A 27,619-nucleotide genomic window follows, 5' to 3' on the forward strand; every position below is an offset into this window, starting at 1 on the left:
TGCAACCCTCCTTCAGCTTCCAGGCAGCATATGTGCTGAGCTGCTCCCTGGCTGGCAAAACTTCCCAAGCCTGGACAACTACAGGCCACAAACGCCATACACTGCAGAAAGTAGCCACCTCTCACTCTCACTTCCTGTTATCCTGATTCCCTGAGCCCGAATGCCTCCCTCAACCCACACTGCAGCCACTCCCCATGCTTTTGCATCTGGCTGCCTCACTGCTTCTGCACACTGCTTTCCATAATCCACACAGAATGATCCAGGCTGGAAAAGACCTCTGAGACCAAGTGCAACCTTGGACCAATCAGGGATGGTGACTCCACCACCTCCCTGGGCAGGGAATCCATTCCAACGTTTAACCCTTTCTGTCAGGAGATCAGAATGCCTGACCTGAATCTCCAGAGGCACAGTTTGGGGCCATGGTCCTCTTGATGTATCACTTACAGCCTAGAACAGACCAATCCCCAGTTCTTTACAGCCTCATTCAGGCACTTGTAGAGTGATGCAGTCACCCCCGAGCCTCCTTTTGTCCAGGCTAAACCCCCTCAGCTCCCTCTGACACTCCACACAAGATTTGTGCTCCAGACCTGTCCCCAGCTCCATTGCCCTTCTCTGAACACACTCCAGCACCTCAATGTCTTTCTTGAACTCACAAGCCCAAAACTGGACACAAGATTCAAGGTGTGGCTCTCTAGGGCTGAGTAGAGCAGAACAATCACTGGTAAATCTTACTGGCCACACTGTCCTTGATCCAAGCCAGGCTGCTGCTGGCCCTCTTGGCCACCTGGGCTCACTCCTGGCTCACTCTCAGCCAGCTTGCGGACCAGCACTACCAGGTCCTCTTCTGCCAGGCAGCTTTCCAGCCACTCTGCCCCCAGCCTGCAGCACTGTCTGGGGCTGCTGTGACCCAAGTGCAGGACTTGGCACTTTACCTTATTGAACATCAGCCTGTCCAGATCCCCCTGCAGAACCTTCCTACCCTCCTGCAGATCAGTGCTCCCACCCATCTTGCCATAATCTGTGAGCTTGCTGAGAGTGCACTCAATCCCCTCATCCACCTCCTGAGACTGGCCAACAGCTGGATGTGGCACTATTCCCCTCCACCCTCTGGGGCCAGATATCCAGACCGGCTTTTTATTCAGTGAAGAGTGCACCAGTCCAAACCATGGGAATACCAGCTTTTCCAGGAGAATGCCATGGGAGACAGTATCTATAAATGGCCTTGCTGCAGTCCAGGTAGACAAGATAAACAGCCTTGCCCTCTCCCACTCAGTGGGTCACTGGGTCATGGGATGAGATCAGGTTAGTCAGGCAGGACTTGCCTTTCCTAAACCCACACTGGCAGGGCCTGATCCCCCAGTTGTCCTGTATGTGTGATGGCACTCAAGACAGCTGCTCCATAACCATCCTGGGCACCAAGGTCAGACCAATAGGCCTGTAAGCTCCCTGGATCCTCCTTGCAGTCCTTGTGCCTAGGTGTCACACTGGCTAACTCAGTGTTTCTGCACACTGCTTTCCATGGTTTGGAAGAACAAAACCAAAATTAAATATACCAATAGTTCTTTATCTTGAGATATTGGGACTTTGGTTTACAGAGAAAAAATTTCTTAACATTTCCTAATTTGTCTGGATCACCAATTAATACAGTTAAATTCATCAGAATTGAAAGATTTGGCTTCAGTGTTTCAGCTACTCTGCTTTCAATTTACTAAGAATTTCCAACTGAAATTTATGGTAAGACATCATGGATTCAAAGGTATTGAGCAATAATCAGTTAGAACTTCTTTTGTCACCAATTTTTCTGGCATATTCCATCAAGCTTTAAAGATGTGTGCTGGTGTTTCTTTTAACTACTTCTTAATAGTTCCTGGCACCAACACAGAAACAGCAAATGCAATTACATTTCATACACTTACACTCCTAGAATCATGATAAACTCTTTTGGTGGCCTTCCCTGACAATCAGGACGAAAATTTGCTGCAAGGGCTTTTTGGTTGTATTCCTTTTGGCATGGCAATATCAACATTCAACCAGCCACTTGTCAGAAAACTAAACAAAGTCAACAGGGTTTCTCTTATTCCACCATCTCACCACAACTCCAGCAAGTGACAAGGATGGCACAAGAGAAAGCTGGACTACCCACCCAGCTTAGCCACCCCAAATAAACACATACTGATTCTCAGGGAAGACAAGGCTCCTGAAAAGACAGGTAAAAGCTGACTTTATCATCCACACCCCAGTATCAAGTACTGTTTAATCGACGTTCCAAAGTGACACAAGACACAGAATGAAAGACAAGAAACACATTATCAGTGGACTTAACTTTTATTGAGGGGAAAAAAAAAGCTTTACACATAGCTGTAGGTTTTTCCATCCATACTTCCAAAAGTTCAAAAAGGACTGGAAACAAAACTTGCTCCATCATTATTTCAATACCAAAAAATTGGCCATTTTTTTCTTTCATGAACAGCAAATTATATAACTAATTGCTATGTTCAATAAATATTTTTCTCTTGCACCAATTAAGAGGAAATATTCAATGAAGTACCACAAAGACCCCAGGAATTTAACAATTTCAATTTCAACTGTTACCCACTGTGTAGCAATCCAGAAACTTTTTTCTATAAAACACATAGCCTTAATTTTGAGTGTACAAGGATCTATTCTCCCAGTCAGTCAAATACCAAACTCTGATCTAGCTCAAATAGTCTACTTTCAAAGCAACTACTTGACAAAAAAAAAAAAATTAAAAATCCTCTGGTTCATGACTATCTAAGCAAATTTATCATTACAGAAAAGACTCAAAGTCATTACTTGTTTATCAAAGTAATAGGTAAACATTTTAACAGAAAGATTAACAAGTTACTTGGAAATGCAGGTTTATGTTAAAGTATCCGAGTGTGTATACTACATATGACATGCAAGCTTTAAAAATATCAATGCTCTCTTCTGATTAGTCAGGAGTCCAACTGTTTTAGAAATAAAATAGGAATGACTTCCAAAATGTATCAGCACTTTGGGGTTTTCTATTTTTTTGCTCAAGATGTTTTACTACACAAAAACTACAACAATTACAATATTTAAGAGTATTACAATAAGAAGGGGTGGAAAATAGGAATACTTCAACTGAAAATATGTATATTCTAAATGAACCAAAGACTTGTGAAAGAGCTGGAAGGAGGACAAGAAAGGGAAGATGGAAGGGAAAGCAGTAGGGAAGCTAAAGATCTGAACTTTGTATTTAAAAATCAAGTCCTCAACTGTAACTCTTCTGATCTTCAGTAGCGCCCTGGAAAAAACAAAAGATGACACAATTACTAATCACACAATCATAAACTAACTGTACACATTTTCTCAACTTAACTGTGCCCAACTTTTTTGCTTTCACATTCAGAACTCCCATTGACAATTCATGTAACAACGTTTATGTCAGCCACATCCTGTTTATTCACTTGTATTTACTTACTTGGACTATAGGAACGGGATCTTGATCGTGATCGGTATCGACTATAATAGGGCGATGGTGATCGTCTCCTTTAAAGGAAATTAAAAAAGAAACCAAACAACATCCATTATGAAAGGAGCCTTATTCACATCACTTCTACAGAACAGAACCACTTCCTTAGCACTGAAAGACTTGGCCTGCATGAATGATTTCTGCTTTATTTGGCTGTGGCTTATGGTCATTTAACAAATGCTTTTATATTTCTCTATTTGATGTGTTTAAACTCTAAGATATTCCCAGACAAAGAATTTAATAAACTCTCACTAGCCTTACAAACACATAAAGTGCTTTTCCAGATGCCTACAATTCTTGTTGAACAACATTCTCTGAAACCAGATAACTTTCAAAACAGCAAGATGGTTATGAAATGTCAAGCATTAAAAATCCCATCTACAAATAATCCCTTTTTAAACAGCAGTGTGTATCAGCTGTCCCTGGTTCTATATACAGCATAGAAAAATTAGTTCCCTTTTTATCTGTCCACTTGATTCCTGGGATGGTCTACACCTCCTTAACACAGCAAAATTAACCCCTTGCCCAACAGAAAAACCAAATTACATAAACACTGAAGATTCTGACTACTTCAGTCCCATAAAACCTAAGGGAATGAGGCTCTAACACATAACAGACATGTATGCAGAATATTGCTACAAACTGAGTATGTTTTGTCATCTGACTTTCCAACAAATCCACTGTTACAGAAATGAAATAAAGATAGGGTACCTGTATCTGTAGTCATATTCTTCATATCTGTCATATCCTCTGTCATACCCCCTATCGTAGTATGAGTCCCGGCGACGACCCGCTCCACCGCCACCACCTCCTCCACTGCTATTAGGGGAAAAGAAAAAACAAAAACAAAACCCCCTTCATATATCTAGTCTTCATCTTGAGTTAAATTATTAGATAGATAAATATAAATTATTTAAAATATTTTTAAGTGGTCTTGTAGTAAATCAGACACTTAAGACTGTATCACAAAAATATACAGACAAAGTAGTTACATAAAAACACGTTCAAAATCTCCCAGAAAAACGAGGGATTTGATGTTAATTCCCATCAAAATCAAAGGCAAATGGGCACCTTAGTATTTCAGCAGGCTAAGGATACATTAATTGATCATGCTGGATATTATTTTTTATTAACAGGTCCTTCAATATTTCTACAAATCAAGATACAATAAACAACAGTAGGATTTAAGAGGTGTATGTTAGTAATTTCTTGAAACAGAATCTAGCATTCAGTTTAAATCCAGCGAACTCACTGTGTTGGCCTGCCCATGTAGATGCCTGGGGTGGGTGTATGTGCTCTTTTGGTGATTGAATAATCCACTCGAATCCTTCTGCCATCCAGCTCCATTCCATTTGCATGCTCCATTGCCTGCAGGAGAGACAAGGAACAGGGATGTGACATCTGCAACCTACTGGTAACTATGGAAGGCTATGCACAAACACATTATTTTCCACCAGAAAAACAAGCCCGGAACTGGTCTTGTTTAGACTGGTTACTAGTGCCCCACTGTGGCGACTGGCTCATCTCTTGTCCCCATGCCTGTGTGCCGGTGGTTACAGGGCTGCACTGGGGGGCCGAACTAATGCGACTCTCAATCCTGCTTAAGGGAGCACAAGCTAACCACTAACACAGCCACTCTCCCTAGACTTTATCTTCTACCCATCTGAAAGGCAAACCGAAAGTCAAACCAGCTTTTTTCTGAAAGCTGCATCTTTCCCAGCGCCGTCTCTGCCCCAGAGGGGACGGGCGGATTCAAAAGCTGTGCAAAACAGTGGCTTCCTGTAGGGTGCATATGGCCGGATTACTGCTCGTCGGCTGCCATTTCATGCTCTCCCAGCCTCCTGCCATCTCCCTTACAAGGACCTACTTCAGCAGAGCTTAGTAAAATGGCGGGTTCAGCCTACATGGATACCTAATTACAACCTTCCTCCCCACTCCCTCTCACAATAGCAGCTCGCTTAAGTGATACACACAAGGCTCTGCGCTCAGACGCCCCTGCCTTCAGAGCTGCCCGCAGCCCCTGCACGCACTCGCTGGGTGTTCCAGCCCCAGCTCCTCCACTCTGAGAATCAATACAATGGCCTTTAAACTCAAACCATCAAAGTAAGTTATTCAAAGGAGCACAGTGAACTTTTGAGACTTACATTCATGTAAAAATAACCTAAAAACCCAAACCCCAACAAATCCACAACAATTAATTTTAAAAGCTAATGATGGACTTGAAATGTTTTTTTTTTAAATTTGCTTTTTGAATTTTAATAGCTTTTGTTATCTGCTCCCTGAAATACCAATACACACCACTTACTTCTCAAGACTAAGCACAGCACTTAGTCCAATACACATTATTTCAATTTTTCATGCTGGAGAAGAGACACTGTTACAATCTTGAGTTAAAGAACATAACCACTTTGCTATTTTTTTATCTACAAAAAACAAGACACAACCTCAAAACATGAAGGTGGCTCTAAACAGAGAACTTTTTTTCTTCTTTTTAATAATAAAGCATTTATTCAAAAATCTCAACTCTAACAAGAGCCTCACTGAACTTACATACAAATTGTAAAGGAGATACAGAAACCTGATATCCATGTGATTTAACTGCTGTGTCCAAACTGGAGGTGACTGATGATCACTGATGTATTTATTGAGAGTTAGTATTTTAGTAATGCTGTTTGTGTCCATACTATATCGCCACCTAGTGATTTGTATTCCTGTACAAAACTAACTACATTTAGCCAACTGCAAGGCACAGCAAAGAGCATTTCAAGTCTTTCAATATACACTCAGGTATATTTTGTGACTAAAACACATTCCTCAGCTTTAGTCTTCTAGCCTTAACACTTTTTTTTTCCCCACAAGGATGATATAAATGAAAATAAATCTGTGTGTGCATCCTAGGAAAGTGTGTGTGCACAGGCCTAACAATGAAGGCTGCAAATATCTGGCTGAAAAATTATCTCTGTGATGAAACACATCTTTCTGGAAATGCAGTAAGTTAAATTGTAAGAAATTTTCTGCAGCATGGCATTTTCAAGTCCAGTCAACAACTTTCAGAATAATAAGCTTAGCTGACAAGAAGCCACCTCAAATACAGAACATCTGGCGTGTTTGTCTTATTCAGTTAAGCCAACAAACACCTCTTCCAGAGGAAGAATTCTTTGACAGAGGGAGCAGTATAGAGAAGACCAACATACCAGCAAGAGAAATGAAGAATTAATTTTGAGAGCTGGCTGTTTGTTTTAGAAATACCAGGAAATGTGTTACATTTCAGTGTATAAAGATCATGGTTACCAGACTGCACAGAACTCCTGACACCCTAGTCATAATATCTAATGTCCTACCAAATATTAAAACATTTTCCTTTTACAGCTGTTAGCAATAATTGCCAACTAAAAAATTTAAAATAGAGAAAATCTTTAATAGATAGATGAAAACAATAAAGCCTCATAGTTCTGACTGCATCCCCAAACAGGAAGGCCAAAACCTACAATTAATAGTATAGATCACTCATATTCAGTAATTAGCAACTGGAAATTGCTTCTAAAGAGAAGATTCTCTGCACCACTCTTAACTGCACACCTCTGGGTCTCTGAAGTGAAGTACTTATGCTGGCATTATTAGGTAAGGACTGCTGCAAGATGACAAAAAGCCCTCTCTTAAAACCTGAGTTCATGTAACTGATACAACAGTATTTATTTTGTATGAAGGCTGTAAAAATATGCAAGTGATCCTAATCACTGCCGCTTCTGTGCTTTATTGAAAGTTAAAGTAGTTTACAAGAAAGTTTTGGGGTTTCACAAAATTTTCTTACTGCATGTCATATTCAAAACAAATTTCACTTTCCTTTTCTTGATGGTTTTGGGTGTGCATGATAGCCATGTTAAGAATATTTCAGTGTCAAAGAGAAAAAATTACATATTATCTCTAAAAACGCCAGATTCTCAAATACTGTTCAATAAATTCTCAAATACTGTTTAAGATGATGAAATGAAACTTTAAAAAGAAAAAAATCAAATAATATTGGATTTTAAGACACACAATACCCTCTTAGGAGTCTTTAAACAGTCAACAATCTATTTTTATTACAACCTAGATTATTTTCCAAATATCTGAATGTTGTTAAAAGACTTGCATGGCTTTTGCAAGAGGACAGTAAGCAAGAACACAGCATTCCTATAAACATATAATAATAATTCTAGTTGCAAATTCTATGGAAAACTTGATTTTTGTAGGCTAGAATACACACCTACATGTTTGCAGTCAGAACACAGAACTAGGATTGGGAATGGCATAGGTTCAATCTTGGATCACATTTTTAAAGTTTTGGAGCAGACTATCCATAAGAAGAAAACTGATTATCTATAAGGTGTTAATTTCACCAAATGGGCAGTTCCTGAACTACAGTATCATCTCCAGTGGCTCAAAAAAGTCAGAAAGCAATAAATTTAAGAAACATTTCAAGGTCATTTGATATTTAATGCAATATGTACTGTTTTCTATATGTATGACCAATTAGGTAGATAGAGTAAAACAAGTTTGGAAACACAACTTTTAATTAAATGCACAAACTTACATGGGTGGCTGGTATTAGTTAACCAAGAATTCACTAAAAAAATTAAGATAACTATTTCAATAACTTTCAATCACTACAAAGTTAACAACATACAGACTGAATATGCTTAAATAGCCAAACACAAGCAGTTTATATTGTGACTTATTTTGAAAATATGTTCTCACAACTTAAAAATAACCTCCCAAAGTACTGCCTTTTTTTTTCCTCACTGTAGTTTTGGGGGTTTCTTTGTTTGTTTTTTACTCGAAGTTCTTGTCTATTGCATTTAATGACACTGAAAAAAACATCATCTCCATTCCATCACAGGTACAGCAAGGGATGAAAGACACAATGGATTAGATTCCCCCCTCCAGTAACTGATTACTCATTCACTTCTGGATTTACTGAGAACAACTGAAAAAAATTCTGAAAAAAAAATCTGATGGAATTAACAAAGAAACTTATCTTTTTACACTTGCTGCAGTCTGCCAAGTTCAATTCAAGTATCCATTTCACTTTCAAACAACATTCAATTTACATTCTCTAGTTTGAGATTTCAATGACAACTTTTAAACATATACAATTATGAGCTTCAGCATTGATGGATTCAATGTATTATTTTTAAAGCATACTGTAGAGCTTCACAGTCAAGAAACACAGGCTTTTAGAGAACCAGAATGAAGAACTGGATGTTTCTACAAGTATTAGCAACTTCATGGTATTTCAGAGTCTCCAGAAGTCTGTAACTTGTAATTCCAAACATCTGAGACCTTCTAGTGCTCTTTTCTGGTATATCAAGGGTTGTTTTTGATACCATGAACAATACTTAAACCATTTCTTCAACAAGCCATGGGAGTTTTGTTCAATAGCATTGGTTCTAAGTTAGTCTGCTTGCACCACACATTTTATGTTTTTCAAGTTGAACTGATAAATTCCATTATTATTCTGGTTTTTGGCAACTGAATGATGTTACTGGTTTGTGTTGATTGTTAATGAACAGCACTTCAGAAAATGGTTCTGAAAAGATGCTCAAAACTTTTTGAAGAACACCTAACTAGCATTAGAAAATTCCATATTGCCAACAGCTGCTGTAGCTGATGCTTCTTAGATGAGTTCCTCCTACAGACAGTACATTCATAGTAGCCTCAGTTGAAACAACTAACACTTCACAGTCTGAGCTACTGAAAAGCTGGTTTAGCAGCATATGACATCCCTGGTAACTGTAGTAAGAACTACGTCCCTAGAACAGCCAGCACTTTTCACTCATGATTTTCTCAACTTACTGTTAAGTAAAACCCTGACACAATCAATTCCTCCTCCATCAACCTAATTTTTTTCTCATCCTAGTACACAGAAGTTAGTAATCCTCTTAAACACAGAAGGAAAGTCCTTATGTGATGGGCAGATGAATATTCTCTATAATTTAGTGAAAACATTGCAAAACAATATTACAACACTGAAGACTACCTAAGAGAGTGTGAGAAACAAGTCTTGAACAGATGTTTACAGATATTGCCCTTTGCATGGTGCACACACAAAGGACTTGCACATTCTGAGGACTTGGAAAAGGGTGGCCAAGACAAGACACTGCACCACCTAAGGCAAAAAAGCAATACTAAATATTTTTTAAAAACCAACAACTTCTTGAAATAAAATAACTTTACAATAAATTAAACCCACTATATACCCATTCTAAAAACAGGCACATAATGACAGAAGCTTTTCAAACAGGCTTTGAACAAGCTGACAGACAAGAACATTGGCACAGCAAATCCTCAGGTTCCCATACAATCATTAGACACTCATCAGTTGTTTCCTAGACATCCATCAGTCCTTGACATTTACTGTCTGCTATCACGCTTTGAACTGAAGACAGTGTCCACAGCATCTTCAATATGGATCAAACCCTAAGAATCCAGTAGAGTGTTATTTTGCAAACACTATGCAATAAAAGACATCTGATGGAAAAGGAACCTTCTGTCTGATCATGAAGTTTCATCTTAACCTTGGCAGGGTTTCAAAGAGAATAGAACATATTCTACAAGAAATCTCCTGGACTGGACACATGCTTTGAAAACTTCTTTCTCAGTCCTGTTGTAGTGGAATGTCTGAAGCTACTGTGATGCCTTGGCAGCTTCTCTGTGTAGTAGTCATCAAAAGCGAAGCTTCTGTTCCTCTTTATAATCAAGATGCTCATGAACAGCTAACAACAAGGCTGCTATGGTGTCATAATCTGAAATTTTAGAACACTTAAAGTAAAAATACACTTTAAAACTGCCCCTTCTGTATTTTTAGGACACTGAGAAGTATCACCTTTAAGAAATGCTATTTTACATTGTCTTTGGAGTTCCAATACATCGATCTAGTTGACAACTTAAAATGTCTTTACCACCATATGGCCACTGCACAACTTGGTTTCAGAATCACGACTCACAGCAACACTTTAACTAGTTCAATAACTGATCCAGTTTGTAAAAGTGGTAGGATGACAAAGATCCTGAGGGATTTTTAGCTGCATGAGAATCCATGCACAACTGACAGTAATTAATCTTTATTAAATTATGAAAGCTTAAACATACCTACTCACAATTAATTTGATGTAAAATTTTAGTATTACCTGTATTTCAGAGCAGGTCTGCTGAGAAGCTTCCCTATGCTAGCCTTCCTGAAGGGCAATAGTAGAGACTATGAAAAATCCAACTTTTTCTCTAGAATTCTACTCTCATTTAATCCATCTATCTTTATATGGGGTTGTAATTTAGTTCAATATATCATCTCTTTATTTACATGTTTTGGATGTTGAAGGTTTGGGATTCTGGTTATGGTTCTTGGTTGGTTGGAGTTTTAAAAATTATTATTATTTTTAAGAGGAGTTAGTTATTCAGAACAGAAGTAATTCAAGTGTCATTACCTTTAGTCTGAAAAGTTGAGTATGCATATCTTCCAAACAAAGAATGCTACATTTCTTTCAGTGTTCTTCTACAGGGACTGTTGCAAAATTTCACACCTGTCACATACAGCTGTCTAGCTATATGTCTGTATATACCTACTTTATATATCTCTCCTTTTTCTACACCAGCTGCCACTTACTGTCATCTTCAAATTTGTCCTCAAGGTTCATGAAATAAGTCAAATAAACAAGTTTTGCTTCTGTCCTTTTTGCCAAAATATTTCAGTTATTTAAATTCCAGGTGTTGGGAGAGTTTGCATCCTTTCCCCCTTTTCAGGCACCAATCCATTGGAGAAAAGAAAAATGGGTTTAATTACATTCCAAATTATTCTGGTTCCTGCTTAAAGCCCTAATCTTTACTTCTGTATTTCTGAATGGAAGTAACATCTCTTTTTGCTTTCCTTTGCATTCCAGTTTCATAGCATCTGCCAAAACAGCTTTATGCTAAACAAATTACTTCATGCTATTTACATGGAACATTTTAAGAAATGCATGGTATCACGCATGACCATTGCCCGTGGCAACCAGGGAAAAAAACATACCACTAAGGACATATGAAGCTTTTTTTAAAAAAAAGAAAAGAAAAAAAAAAAGAAAAAAGCTGTACCAGCAGACAAGACTGGTACATGGATGTGCCAAGGAATACTGTGCAAATATTTCAGATGCAAAATGTTTTAGAAAATAGCCACTTTTTCAAAATCCCAACAAATTCAGTGTGCAAAGAAATACAAGTCTAGAAGTGAGAACAGAGCAGGCCATCAAAGACAGATGGATATACAGCTATCTATCCCATTAATCTCTCGACCCACCTCTCCAACTGAGACTGCAGGAGAATACAGAAGGGACACTACAGGAAGGTTTGTGTCCTTTTACTTACCTCTGTAACTTGCAACAAGCACACATATATACATCTACAAGACTACTCTTCCCATAAACTGATTCTGGATCATACCAGAAGTCAAACACAAGAACTTAGTTCAATCAAGTAATCCAAGTTTTTTTTTCATTTAATTATCATCAAGTAGCAGCAGCAGCATTCTTATTTTTCAGCTCCTGATAGGTTCCAGAGCTGTCATTCTCCCTGCCTTCAATACTAAATGATCTATAAAGAGAGGAGTCGTATTTAATATCTCCTTATAAATAAAACCTGGCAAATGCACACAGAATCAAACAGCACATCTGCCCAAACCTATTAATCCATGAACAAGATGAAGTCTGTCCCAAAGAAAGAGATGCACACACGCAGACCTTAAGTAGTTTTTAGAGGGTGTCTTTACTTTTAATAGCAACTTTATCTACGAATTTCAGTAAACGTGGTAAAGTTCACGGTATCATTATAGGGACAAAAAAACTACTGCTTAATTTGTGGTGGATCATAACACAGGCTGTTCATATTCTTTGATTCTTTCCTTACAGATCTATTATACTAACAACTCTGTCTGGCTATTAACAGCTACCTGTTAAACAACAAGGAAAGCAACTGGCCAAGGCACAAATCGAGACAAACCCCACTGTTTTTCAAATGTACAATAACATGCCTAAAAGGAGAAAATACACAAGGAATCACCAGAATTTTCATTCAGAAAACAACTTACAACTTTAACTTCCAAAATGTCTCAAAAATACTTGGGATATAGAAGCCTTAAAGATTTATTTGCATTTTGAAGTAACAGACTAAAATCAAAGTCCAGAGGTCATTGGTGATTTAATATGATATTTAAGATATTTAAGATATTGAGCATAAGCTTATGCTCAATATCTGCCCATGTACCTGAACTCAAATGCTTCATTTGTTTAGAACTGCCACATTGCTTGAACAAAAGATTTAAAATTAATCTCAGTGTGAGAATGTGCTAGTGAATACACACTCAAAAGCTTGTTGTCTTTTTTTACAGACAGTTAATGAAGATAATGCATAAAGAGCACACCTGAAAAAAGTAGCAAAGCATGCATTTACCTCTTTAGAGTCATCAATTCTCTCAAAATAAACAAAAGCAAATCCTCTTGACCGTCCAGTCCGCTGATCATAAACCACATTGACACCAGTGAGAGGTCCGTAACGGGAGAAGACTTCACGTAAATCTCTCTCAGTAGTGTACAAACTGAGACCAAACACTCCAAGACAGGTATTGGGATCTGGATTAGCCTGGTAACACAAATGTTCAACTCAATTAGTTTTATTAAACCCATTAAGCTTTCTCTACCTTGCACACCTAAAGATTGCATGGATCTCCAATAAACAATTAGTTTTCGTTTCTAAAAAATTATTAAAATTTGAATATTCTTATATCAAAAATTATCAATTATAAAAAATTTAATCTGAAGAAAACTAAACAGGTAATACACAGTTTAACACATTAACAGTTATCATTCTAATTGTAAGATTGTTTCAAAAAGCAACTACTTCCAATGGTTTTAATTTTAGAAAAAAGACCACCAAGACAAGTTTCTCATGTTGGTAAAAAACAGTTGATAAAAATCATCATTCTGATATACAGAAAAGCTACAGAAGAAGAGGAACCCATGTTACTAGTATTTCATATTTAAACTACCAAGGGGCAGACACCACACACAAATCCGTGCTGCAGACAGGTCAGCCCTCTTGCATGGTCATCACAGGCACTGTGAGCGCACACTGCCTCCAGCTGCCCACACTGCACGGGAGCACTTGAGCTCCTAAGCACAGGCAACTGAACTATCATCTAGCTCCTACTGAAACTTCCTCCACCTCAGCATTTCCTATCCAATATACTGAAGGTCAATATTTACACTTGTAAGTTAATCTTTCCACTTGTAAACTGGATGAAAGGCACCCGATTCTTTCATCTAGAGAGCAACAAGTGTTGAAGGCCAGTTCTGTGAAACTGTAATCCAACAGCATGCATATTTCTTTAGCACAAAACTTCACTCTCTATCATGATGTGGGATACTTAAAAAAATTCACTTCATCTAGACAAAGTCAAATATGTAATAGTACAAGGTACAAGTTGTCTTTTAGGTTCAAAATTTCTTTACATGCCAGAGAATTTGTATCTAATGCCAAATCCTCTGTAAGATTATTTTGGTCAAAACGTTTTTCATGTTTTTCAGTTAAGTGTCTGGCACCTGTACTACCAGATGCAGCAATTTAAAACACCAGCAACAAGCACAGAGATTTATTGTTTCTGCCAAAATAACAACTAGAAGCTGACACAACTGAAAGTTGTATTTCAGTTTCAGTAAGTCATCTATGAATTATAATTTATGCCTCAGTGCCTGCTTTTCAGCCTGATTCAAAGACTGAAAAGGTTCAGATCTTCTGTCATATTTTTTTCAGCACATTTGCTCAGGAACCTATTGTGAAAATAAGATGCCTGCACTATTCATATGTTTGAAATTCCTTTCTTTCCATTTGTCAAAGTTCAAACTTCTGTTTTAAGACATGAATATTCTGCAACTCCACATTATAGCTAAAGAGCACAAGACTTGGCAGTTTGTAACTCAAAAGTTTGAACTATACACATCAAGATTTGTATTTTTTACTCCATATTTCAATGGCACTGGCAACTATACTAATTTTATTACTAAAATCCTCTAAGTATAATGAAATCTGTCAGTTAAATAATTGTTCAGGTAAATTCCTCCCCACATCCATACCTGTTGCATGTTTTTAACATCCCTCTTACACTTAAACCCCATGAATTCTTCCAAGGCAAGAGACTACTGAGATCAGTCTGCAGACCCTAAGTGCCAAGTGACAACTGCATCACCACTGGAAGGCCTAAAATGATTGTGGATGACTAAAGGGCAACTTCTGTATTAGGTTTTTGTACTGTCTCCCATCAACCCAGTATGCAAGCTCTCTCTACAACAAAAGAAGTGGCAAAATTGCTTTCCAATTCTCAACCCCAACCACTCTGCTGTTACAAAGAAGGACACAAGGAGAAATCTCGGAATGACAGGATTAGTATTTTAGATTTTGGTTGGTGTAGCTATACTTCCTCCTGCTCATACAGAGACACCTCTCATCTATATTTTGAAAGACTTACTGCACCTCCTTTCCACAAATGTAAATTTTTCTAGTCTACTATAAAGATTTACTTATTACCTAATAACACAAGGCTTTACTTCAAGGTAAATCAAATGAAACAATCAGAAGCCTAAAATCACAAGCAATCTCCCAACATATGCTCTATAAGCAAATAAACACTTGGGAATTTCCTTCTATAGATCCCTATGTCAATCTTATCAATACTTTCAGGTTGCCAGCATACACAGATGTGGTCTCATTTTTGTAAAGGTTATATACTTTTTTAACAACAACAAAAAAAATCAGAACAGCTTAACTTCCAGAGCTGACTGAAGCCAAATGTCATCATACCTGCACATACTGACTTGCAATAGAACGTTTTTCAATTAAATTCTACAACTTCCCTGCCAGTTAGTTGCAGGTCCAGGAAGTAAGCATTCAGCTGTAAGGACAGAGATTGCACCACACATAACCCCCACTGCCATCCAATCCCTGTATCCTCCAGCGACAAACCAGCAGGTCAAACTCAGCCTGCAGTAACCTGGGCTACCCTGATACAAGGAGCAATTGTTGTGTGGATACTCAGCCTTTCTGAACATGACATACTCTGCTGCCAGTGTGCCTTCTCCTGTTGGACATTGGCGAGTGACTGCGGCTCCTGCGCCGCCGGTACTCTGGCGTGTACGATCTGCTTCGAGAGCGTCGCCTATGGGAATGAGAATGGGATCTGGAACGGGTGTAACGTCTGTGCGAATGTCTTCTGGACCTGGATCTTGGACAAACAGAGAGCCTCCAGTCAGGGCAAATGTGTATGGCCATCATTTATTGAACTCTAAACAGTACATCTTCTAGAGAAAAATCTTTTCTTAGATGGTGTCCACAATATTAAACCCATTAAGCTTTTTCTACCTTGCATGCCTAAAGATTGCATGGATCTCTAATAACCTGCTCGGTAGCACCATTTTTAACTCTTTGAGAGTACTTCTGACATACACTGAGGATTATATTCACAACAGCTTTCAGCAATTTCAGAGTTTAAACTTACATCAGCTTGGCTGTAACAACTGCACAGTGGCACAGAAACTAGATATGCCACACTATAAAGTACCATTTTGACTGAAAAATTGAAATATCTGGCAGAACTACAGTGCTGCAATATCTACAAGTAAAGTTTGTCTAGGCATGAAAATTACTCCAGACCAAAAAAAAAGCAAACCCCAAACATCTGCTCTAATCCTCAAACACTTCTTTGCAAATGCCTTGCTGATAATAAGTTGTTTAAAACAGGTAGGTAATCACCTGGCTAAACACTGCAAGAAACTGTAACATGAGTTGAACTTCGGCAATTCAGAGCACAGCAACTCTTTCAGTTGCTCTGGTATAAAGTGTATAGATGGAGAAGATGTATTACTGATCTCTCCCAAGAACTGGGAAGGAGAGACAACGTTAAGACTATTCCTCTTTCCCCTATAGTGCTACAAATGCTGTTTCCTGTTTTCTCTCATGGTTGGTAAAAGAAAGATTCAGCAGCTTTCCCCGTTTTCATCAATATGTTGCTAGAAGGGAATAGAGAAGATAGGTAACATAAACCAGGTAATATTTATGGCATATTTAGAGAAAAAAGCCTAAGACATTTCTCTTCTGATCCATGCAAGCTCCATCAGACCTGAAAGCTATAAAGCTTTACCTCCACACATCCATACTTGGGGTAGAGAAGGACAGAGAAGACATGTGCAGCATTGAAAAATGAATTTAAATCTTAAAACTCTCATAAATTAAGACCGCACCCAATGTAAGACATAGTTTTTGATTATTTTTTTAAAGCCTCCAATGAAAGAATGTCCAGAACATTCACAAACACTGTTTTCCAGTATTTCCAACAGTTAGACAGCTTATTCTTTTTATGTAACCCTGATGCCTTTGCACCAGGTCGCACTTGACTTTTTTTACTTCCCCCCTAAAGGAAAGGTCCACACAAGAATTCCCCCATAAACAATTTCTGGAGAAGGAAGCAGCTTCACAAAATTGAAATGCAATCCATTTTCTATCTTCTGGAAGAGAGAAACCTACATATTTCAGCTGTGATTTCTACATGGCTACTTTTAATTATAGTATTTTCTCTATTTGTACCCATGAAATCATTTCCCAACTTTGTCCACCTGTATGAGCACAAACAGACAAATTAACATATCCCTGTTAATACGTCCCAAAAAATTTGTAATTTTTACAGCAGGGGAAAAGAAACTTCACCAACCTACCAAAACAACAGCAGTAACACTGAGCTGACATGAATAACTTTCTGAACTTACCTTGATTTTGATCTTGACCTAGAGTGCGACTCAGAGTGTTTGGAAGCCCTCGATGGACTGCGAGATCCTGACCTGCTCTCTGATTTTACACGAGCAGGACTCCCAGCTGGAGATTTTGACTGGGAGCGAGACTCCTAACAAAAAAGACAGTATTAAAAATGGTATTGGTTGTGTAAATGCCTAACTCCTAACATTTAAAGTACAGTAATTCTATTATATTGATTGCTCCTGAAAAACAAATGGTTAGGCAATACCCTCCAAAACAAATTTCGTTTTGCTAACCCACTGTTAATATTGTATGCTTGCCTCAAATAGGTCCCTGCTTGAACCAGATCACCAATTCTCTATTAACTAAGTAATCATGCAAATTCATCTACAACTTGATCATACAGACACTGGAACATAAACCATACATTTACTTAACCTAGGACCCATTCATTCTTCCAGATTCTTTTAATTCTACTTCACTCTTGCTTTCTACTTTTCTTCATTCTTCATTGAGTTTTTCATTTTTCATACTTCGTGTATTCTTCCCCAATTCAAACAATTCATTATAGCCTTAAAAAAATATTCAAGTGCTTCTATCTGACCAATCTTCTGTTCAATTTTTTCCCCCATTCAATTTTAATTTTCTGATCTTTAATACTTTTCATTAGCCTTCTTTTATCTTGATTTATCTTCCACATTCTTGGAAAAAACTCTTCAATTTCTTCACGAACATTAACCTTAATGGAAAAAGAACATTTAGTATATTTAAGCACGTGGGGATTATAAAACTCTGCTGGAGTTCAGATGTTATCTACCAAATTGAAAAGCCAGCAGGTAAAGTGCAAGAAACTATTTTATAAAACAACTTTTTAAAAAAATTATCTTTAAAACTGTATAAGTGTCTATGTTCTAACAATAAGCTTACTGAGTTCTCAGTGTTTTACTGCATTTGCAAAGCTACCCTCCTCCCCTCTGAGATTTTTTTGTAAGATACATAGATACACTAAAAACTAATTAGCACAAATATATTGAAGCGTTGATATCAGTGATTCCCCCCCCTAAAATAATAACTATGTGCTTCTCAGTATTAAATATCCCAAATTTTACTCCTACAGATTACTAAGACATTCAATTCAACAGAATGGCCAAAGATTTCCAGTCAAAACCTATCTATGCACATACTTACTCACAAAACACATGCATATAGGTATAAGCAACATAAATTATTATTCTTGCTACTTTTTCTTCCTCATTGTTATCCTGTTTTCCTTATATAATCCATATAAACTAAGATGTAGAACTGTATAGTTAAAGCAATCCAACAGAAGTAAAAACAGGAGGGGTTTTTTTCTTGCATGGTAAGGCACACAAGAGAAAAACTAGGAAAACAAGCAAACAAAGAGCAGGTTAGGATCTCCTCACATTTTATAGTGTACAGCATTTCTAGGGAGCTTAGCTATAGAAACCCCTACAGAACAGTATGCTATATACATTTGTAACTTCACAAAACACTTAATGAAAAATGGATACCAAGTTCCCTTCCCACAGGTGTCACATTTCAGGTTTATTTGCACAATTTCTCCGTCTGACTGTCTTCATAATTTTTTCTCTTTCTTACTCTACCCATGTCCACATTTGCAGTTTCTTTTGCAGTTAAAATTCTTCACTACCTTGGGCTGGGGTTCTTTTTCAAAGATGCTGTCTTCATATTTCCAGACAGTAAATTCACCAGAATTAGAACCTGAGAAGCTCCTTACTAACAATTATTGCAGCCACACTACCATTCCCCTTTACCTCAATAAAAAGGACAAAGGACACATGGAGAATGTCACCTACTAGGATGACAGGCATTGCCAAACTTTAATAATGAAGGCCAAATTCAAAGCTTGGCTGTGAGCGGCGGCCCATACAAGCCTTACGAGGATAGCTATGTACTGAGCTAACTACAGGATTTCACTGAAATAAATTATGTACATGCTTGTAAATATTACCAAATTCGGTGGCTTGACATTTGGAATTCACTGTTTGCAATAAACAAAAATTTCTCTTATAACCACTAACATTACTTTTTTATCACCTCGCCTCTTTGTACTCTTCAATGTCTGACAGCCTCTTAAATTCTTCTCTTTATAACTCATCACTTGCAACAACTGCCAATTTCTCTGGGAACTATTTGTATTTCTCTCCCTAGTAAAAAATGATCAGTAATAAAGAAACACATTCAAAGTTACATCAGATTTTAAAAAACACCCTTGAATATAAAAGACAAAGAATTCACCCTCCTCAGACACTCCTTCTTCATAAGGATACTGCATTGTCCATACTTTTTACATCTGAAAGATCAATTCTTGAACGAGAACTCTGGAAACTTGAACAAAAATACAACCCCCACCCCCTCCCCAGATCCTGCACAACCTACAAGTGTTGGGAGGTGCCAAAAGTACCATGGACACAATTGCTCAAGTCAGCTTAGTGTTCTTAGCTGTTCAACTGAAGCATCTTACAATACCACCCATAGAGTCTTTAATAATATCAGCTATGACACCAAATCTATATAAAGTTGACAAAAGCAAATATTACATACTTCCAAATTAGCCTATATGAAATTATCTGTTTTAGTCCCTTATGGGTTATATTCACAAATACACAACTTGAAAACTGCAGTGACAGAGGGGACCATGTAAATTCTCAGAGATTCTGACCTTCCTCAACCAAGTAACTGCAGATATAAGCTGCAGCTGAAGAGAGATTACCTGAGAGCAGTTGCACACTGTTACTGGCAAGCAATTACATCTCATCTTCTAATGCAACATAGTTCACCTAGTTACAATTCCTACAATGCTTCTAAAGGAGACTAAGAGAATCACAATAACTTGCAGAAGTTTAAGGACTTAAGGATGATGCTGAGAAAGTTCCTAGTAATATTTATATCAGCAAAACTACAGGCAGGGATTAAGGGATTCAGAGCTTCAAGGAATCACCAAGAGAGATTTTAGAGAATTTTTCTTCTCTACTTACCACTATAATCAAACAATTAGCAAGCTGTATATTAGTCTACACCACAGAACAACCCAATTGTTCTTCATGAACCACTTATATCCATTCTGCAATATGTATGACAAAAGCACTCAACACTCTTAGTATGTCATCTTTAACATAAGAAAGCAGACAACTCTATTACCCCAATGCACTGAAATACCTCAATTTTGTACCAGCCTTAAAGCAACCTATGCATTCTCATCTTAGCTCTGTTATTACCACAGAAACTAAATATTGTGTAGGAGAGAAAAGCCTAAAGTTGCACTTTGGATTGTCAGCACCTCTTTCTCATCTTTCTGTCCTAAAGACCCTTAGTCATTCAAGGGCCACAGATGAGACTCAGTGTAAACTCAGCTCCTCATCCCACTACCTTCCTACAGACAGTACCTATCTTAAAGCCTTGGGCTTCCTTATGCAGCTGTCCAGTCACTACTTTCACCCTTGCAAACTTGTAGGCAGATAATTCACTAGCCCCATGTCAAACTATCTAAGTTTGCTGCCACTAGAGTCTGCAGGAAAAGAAACAGAACTTCATAATACTCTTCAGATCAGACTTGTCTTTCAAAATAAACCCGGCATCTGCCACTAACACTTCCAGGAAACACCTCTCCCCAAAACACCAAAAACCCACCCACACAAAAAACCCCAAACACCCTCCCCCCTGCCAAAAGTAATTACAAAAAACTGAACTCAGTTGTAAGAGTGTGCTTCTTCAGAGTAAGATGTAGTGGTTTCCTCAAATACACACCAGGAAATGGGACTAATGATTCACCAAGAATTGGAACTTGGAGCCAAAATTGTAGACAAACACAAAAATAAAAAAAATTTGCAGATTCAGTTACTGATTCTCTGGATTAAATGCTTCTAGCTGTGCATTTTAAGAGAGTACTGAGGAGTATTTTTAATCCTGGTTATCTTCCTTCATTCCCAGGAAGTAACAAACCAAAGTGATGTCTCCTCCACCCCCACTACTCCATGATCACATAAACCCCAACACTGAGCAACTACCAACAACTTCAGATGATCCATCTGAGCCAGGCATCAGTCAGTCCATGTATTTCATCCATACTGATAAAACTGCTTAACTGATCAAAAAGTTCTATCTACCACTTAAATTCCTTGAGTCTTTCAAAAGAAATCCCACTTTCCAATGTCATTACTGTTTTAAAAGCATTTAAACACTTCTATACAGAGGAGAACTGCAGAAGTCTTGAAGAAGTATTCTTTCCATTTTCCACCCATCAAAAGAAGGTATGATAAAGAACACGGGGGGTGGGCCCACAACAAACAAAACAAACAAGTGACCAACCAACCGACCCCTTTATCAAACCAACCAACCAAAACAATTTCATGTTCTTTCACACTACTCTTCTGTCCTGAACTTGTCATTCCTTACCCTAACTCTCACCTTACAATTTCAGAGTATGATGAAAGGCTATTAAAATTTAGAGTGAGGTGCTAACTAAAAATAATGACATAAGTTTAAACTAAGCTTTCTATAGCAAAGCATGGGAAAAAACCCCCAAAATATTAAATCCCACAGAAATTTCAGGTGAAATTCAATTGACCTGGAGTGAAAAGAAAAGGATAGGACAAGTGGTCGAGCAATACCATTTCCAAAAATCTTGTTAAAAACTCCTGCCCAAACAAAAAAAAATAAATGAAGTCAAACTCTATTAAAAGGGGACAGAAAAATATAAGCAGTCAAAAAAGAAACATGAATTTAGCAGCAGCCCACATTCACCGGATAAAACTGTTAAGCTAGTGACATCCCATTTATGAGGACAAGATTATATTTTGGCAGGAATCTACCAACCTTCTTTGAAACTCAAAAGAGAAGTTAAATCCTTTTTGTTTCATACTGTGATCTGTCACTATACTAAAAAAAAAAAACGGATCCCTTCATTAGCTAATCCTCTATGACTATGACAATAGTACACATAATAAGCTTCTGTATAAAAAGCATCTTTTGAGTTGCTACCTAGAAGACATGGATATTTTAAAAGTTACTAACATAAGCAAACTCCATGTATTTCTCAATGATCCCACTTATGAAAAGAAAGAAAAGGCTTCAGCAATAAACTTTTTGAAATTACAAGCTCATCTTCTCACTGAGGCTTGAAAGTCACCTCTTCAGGGAGGGTTCTGTAGTCATTCCTCTACCAGACACGGAAGACAGCAAAAAAAACGTGTTCAAAAGGAGCGGTTTTCCCAGCTGGCAAGGTCCAGAACAATGCAAAATTTATGAAGCTTGATTAAAACAATCACAATGAAAAATCAGGCTTGCAGAAGAAAAGCCTCACACACACTGTCATCAGCCGCTGCAGGGTGATCACAGCACCCTCCAAGGGAATGCACAAGGCCTGAGCACCAGCAGTCCATTGTGCTCGTGTTTGAAAAAGTGTGGGAAGCAACATTCCTTCCTTTCCACAGAGGTGGCAGGCTGCCACTGCAGGAGAGGTGTAACACAATAGCTAAGCAAGCCCTTGGGGCTTTTTTTGCCAAAGAAATAATCTCAAAGTTGATCAGTTCGGTAATTCCGTAGGTATTTTGCATCCAAACTTCAGGAAGCAAACACAAGGCACTCTCCCAGCTGAACTAACCCAAAAGCCACTTGTGTACCTGTGAAATCTGCACCCTCCCTTCAACAGGATGGGCCACGTGCAAACTGCTGCATTTCTTGAAGTGGTTCATTGCATTACACTATTTATTCCACTGTAAGACCCTGCACACAGCAGCACCATTAGAAGGAAGCCAATCAATACAGAGTTGTAAAATGGAATTTTACCTTTGTGGTGATAAAAGGTTTTGCCTATGTAGACAAACAACACATTAATACTGGAGAAAACTACTAAACGGTTAAGATTACAGAAATTAAATGTTACCAGAAGCTCAACAGAAAAAACTGATCAAAGTTTCAAGTGGAGCTACTCAAGTGCAGGTTTGTTCAGACTCCCTTCTGTTCATTGCTCTGGGAAACATCTAAAGTTGCACCACGGATTGAACACCAAATAAACAATAGCCTAATAAAAAAATAACAAAAAATATGAAAGGAAGTAAGAGTTGCCTGCCATCTGACAGAAATAAAAGATAAAAAAACCTCATTTGTCTAATCTGCTCACAAAAAACATCCAATGGTGATAAAAATTTGATGTTTCCAAAGCCAAGTCACTGGATAAGAAACACAATTTAAAATATTTTATTATTCTTAATGTCCATAAACTTAGCTCTAGCACATCCACTGTATTTTTAATTCCTCTGTAAATTTCTTTCTATTAAATCACCTTGCTTGAGGAGGGGGCTTTCTTCTGTTCAACCAGGCACAGTCTTAACACAGAACTTGCTTGAAACAAAGTTGAACTTGCTTGAAACAAGTTGAAACAAAATGACAGAAAACCAGAGCAGATGTTGATTAGTCTGAGCATATTTGATAAACATGGGCTTTAAAAAAAAAAAAGTCAATAAAGGAGTCAGTTCAAGAAGGAAAAGCTCTACAATGATTTCACACACAATACTTTAGAAATGGAAGTTTTAAAGAGTACAAACTAAGTAATTTAATTGAAAGTTATTTCCATCATTATTAATAGCCTATTCAGATAAGTTAATATGATTTTAAAATCATAAATTAGAGGCAAAGCACATACAGTATCTTACTGTTGATAAAATTAGCATTTTAAACAATTCTGCTGATACTCAACTTTCACTGAAGTGCTTTTGGGACAACATGCATTTACACAGATGAAATATAAAAGACCTTACACTAAACTTAAAACACCCTTCCTCTCTCGCATTCAGTTTTTAAAAACACATCACACTAATTAGCACTTAAACTGACAGGGGGTGGAAGAATTGAAAGGGTACTCAGAATTCTTATTCGTGCCAAATTCCATGAAAACAGGTTCTTTACAAACTTCCTTGCAGTTTCTGCAGTTCTCTCTCTCAATGAAAGCTTCTGCTTTCCTCTCAGTGCCCAGTGCCTGGACGCAGCAAACTGAAGCAGCAGGACATTGAGTGTCTGACAGTCCTGTCTGACTGGGAATAGCACACTAAACACTACAGCCTCAAAGTTCTAGCTGCTTCATTTTATGCCTGTGAGCACTTCCAATGGAAATAAAACATAAAGCATTACTCTGAAATAGAGTTCCTTATTTCAAGAATGTTAGTATCATCACAACAAAGCAGTATTACTGAAGAAAAAAAAAAAACCAGAAAGGCTTACAAATGTTCTTCAGTAGAACCACAAAACTCCCAACTACAAATCAATCAAGTACCTGCCATTATGCTCAGGCATGCCTTATTGATTGAGAATTTCAGTGTAGGGAGCAAAAACAAACGAAGTTTTCCAAATGAACACTCAACTCAGCAGTTCTTTCCAACAGGTAAATTTTCCATCACAAAAAAAAAAAAAAAAAAAAGAACAACTGATAAGCAGAAGTCACAGAAACTGCTATCTGTAGGACTTTTCAGACTTCATGCTCTCTCAAAACATTTTACTTCTACATCTGGGAGGAGGTGGTGTGCAGAAATGCTGAAAGTCCAGAGCTATAAGAGCTTTGTAACAAAAACAACAGACCCATCAAAGAGCCCAATACCGATGTTCTGACAACTAACCTAACTCAATTTCTTTCCTCACAATAACCCACACTGGGCATACAGACAAGAAAATAATCCTTAAAGATACAAATCTTGACTGTAAAATGGGAGATTACTGTCATCTTTAAAAAGAGAAAAAAGCAACCAAGCACGCTCACTGCTCAAGTTTCTGAAACTTAGCTGTTTCCCCTTCAAAGATCTGTTTATTTACCCCAATACTGCTTAGCTACCCAGCCACCTTTTGTCCAAGCAATCAACACAAGGCAAGGTTTTGTTTACCTCACGCGAGGAAGCAGCAGCAGTTATTGCATAGGTAGGTAAAGAACTTGCAGTCTATAGATTGTTTTTTAATCACCACAAAAATGGCAACAATAGTAATGCAAAAATAATTTGTGGAAGGTAATGCCGTTTTTCCAAGATTTTATTGCTTGTTTCCCCAGACAGCAGCTATGTATGTAACTGCAAGGCTGCTGTCACTGGATCATCAGAGTCACCAAGGGGATGCTCAGGTGTTCTTCTAAAAAAATCTCTTAAAAGAACAAACAAAAAGAAAACCTCTGCAAAGTTAAAAAAAAAAAAAAGTAAATTGTGATGGAGGAGCACACATTTTGTTCCTCTTTCAAGCAGCTTCTAAACCCTGCTTGCCTTGATCATCACTAAAAAAAAAAACCCAAAAGCACAAAAACAATAAAAATGGAAGGGACCTGTCACACGTGTACGTGAAAACCCGCAGCCATCAGAGGGAAGACACAGGCCTAACGAGGTTACAAAGCCACAGCAGCTCGCTGGAAGCCTTCAGCTGCACGATCGATGCCTTTCAATGGTTTAATAACGACGGCCGGAGCTCCCCAGTGGCGGAGGGGCCCGGCCCGAGGCAGCTCCCAGCCAGGAGACACCGCTCCCCTCGCACAAAAGGACGCGCGGCTCCCTCCTCTTTCGGGCGGGAGGAGGCCCCGGCGGCCCGGCCGGGGAGCGGGAACGGGCAGGACAGGGAGCCCCGGGCCCGGCGGCACGCAGGCGGCTCCGGACCGTGGGAAGGGAGCAGAGCAGCGGGGAGGAACCCCGGGGCTCCAGCAGCGCTGTCTGCACAGGCTCAGCCTGCGCTGGCTGGGCAGGGGCCGGCCCGCAGCACCGGGAGCCGGCGCCCTCAGCCCGCCGGGGCGATGGGAGCAGGGACCGTGTGAGGAGAGACGCGGGCAGCGGAGAGGGACGCGGGTCGTCACCCACGGCCCAGGCAAACCTCGGGCGCCCGAAGGAGCCATTTTAGAGCCAAGATGCGCTGCCCCCACCCCCGCTAGGCCCGAGGACGCCGAGTGCCGCCACCCACCGCCCCCGGGTCCGATCCCCCCCGCGACACGGCCCGCGCAGGGGAGGCCACTCACCCTCCCCTCGAAGTTGTTCTCCTCCACGTCGCTCATGTCGGCAGAGTCCTGGCCAAGGGGCTGGGGCGAAAGGGGGACGCTAGTCCCGATTAGCAACAACACCCACGGCCGCTGTTACCGCCACCGTTACCGCTATTGCCGCTATTACGGGCACTACCACCACAACCACCTCCCGCCCGCGCCTCCCGCACCGCCGCAAAATGGCGCCGCCGCGGCCGCTCCGTCTGCGCCCGGCACCGCGCTCGGGGCGGGGCCGCGCCCGCCCCTCACAAAGGAGGCGACGAGCGCTGCGGGGAGACCGCCGCGCATGCGTGCTCCGCCGGCGCGGGAGCGAGCGCGCTGCCCCGCGGCCCCGCCCCGGCCCGCCAGGTAAGCGGGTGTTGCTGCCGAAATGTGGAATTTGTAAACAAATGTTCTTAAGAAAGGATGTTCTTTGATGTCTGATATTCGTGAGCTTTCAGGCCTAATGAGTAAGAAGGGAGGTTTAATCCCTGAAACAGGCAGCTGTCAAGCAAGCGGTGAGTGATGTGCCGGCGTTAGAAGGACAAATTAGCTGTCGGTAGAATTGCCTTGTCAAGGTTCAGGGCTGGATATGTTTCAGTGATATCCGACCTCGGGGGAGGCTAACTAAGCCTGGGAAGAAGGAGTTACCACTGATAGTGGACACAAAGAACGCAGAATTCACGGGCCACAAGAACATGCGGCAGAACTCCCGAGATAAGGAAGAAACTGCTCAAGAGAACTTGGCGACTGTGCGGAAGCAGCCGCGACAGGCTAGAAGGTAATTCCGGCAGGGGGAGATGTGTGACCGACTCACGGACCACCGACTCAAGGGAAGAGAAGCACTGAGCATGCGGGCTCATTAGCATGAGAAGCAAGAGAGTAATTAACCAATGGAAGATAGACTACTAATTAGTAAGAGAAGGAGGGAACTTGTAGACGATGAACATTAGCGCTTTTGTTGCTAAAATGTATGGTGTGATAGAGAGAAGTTTTGGGAGTCGTCGTGAAGGCTTTGTGGATTTCTCACCCAGCAGCGCTCTCTGCGCAGAGCTGTCAATAAATCAAATACCTCGACTCTGTGTGTGGACTGGCCTCTTGCACACCGGCTGAAAGGACCTTATTTAGGGACAAGGCGGGGCACCCCTCCTGCACTCCACGCACCAAGGCCTTCTCCTCTCTGCTACGAGGACTGCTCCTTCACGCCATGAAAATTATCACCCTGTTCCTCTGCCCCTTATCTTCCACCTCCCCCAGCAAGTTCTCCGGGGTTCTGCTCC

General features: G+C 39.5%; 1 protein-coding gene across 3 annotated transcripts; it reads right to left on the reverse strand.

The window, feature by feature from the left end:
- Nucleotides 1–2,306: 2,306 nt before the first annotated feature.
- Nucleotides 2,307–26,566, reverse strand: TRA2A (transformer 2 alpha homolog). Of its 3 annotated transcripts, none has more exons than XM_058040315.1 (8): nt 26,340–26,566; nt 17,338–17,471; nt 15,635–15,794; nt 12,977–13,165; nt 4,770–4,885; nt 4,229–4,336; nt 3,467–3,534; nt 2,307–3,289 (listed from the first exon to the last, which is right to left on the reverse strand). In XM_058040315.1, the coding sequence occupies exons 1-8, from the start codon at nt 26,373–26,375 to the stop codon at nt 3,279–3,281; spliced, it is 822 nt and encodes a 273-aa protein (XP_057896298.1). In that variant the 5' UTR covers nt 26,376–26,566; the 3' UTR covers nt 2,307–3,278. The 3 variants fall into 3 exon arrangements, with proteins under 3 accessions (XP_057896298.1, XP_057896217.1, XP_057896133.1); XM_058040234.1 differs by having other exon boundaries at nt 4,229–4,333; nt 15,635–15,800; nt 26,340–26,564; XM_058040150.1 differs by having other exon boundaries at nt 15,635–15,800; nt 26,340–26,564.
- Nucleotides 26,567–27,619: the final 1,053 nt, after the last annotated feature.

This window comes from Melospiza georgiana, chromosome 1 (genome assembly GCF_028018845.1).
Source record: "Melospiza georgiana isolate bMelGeo1 chromosome 1, bMelGeo1.pri, whole genome shotgun sequence".
Taxonomy (NCBI): Eukaryota; Metazoa; Chordata; class Aves; order Passeriformes; family Passerellidae; genus Melospiza; species Melospiza georgiana.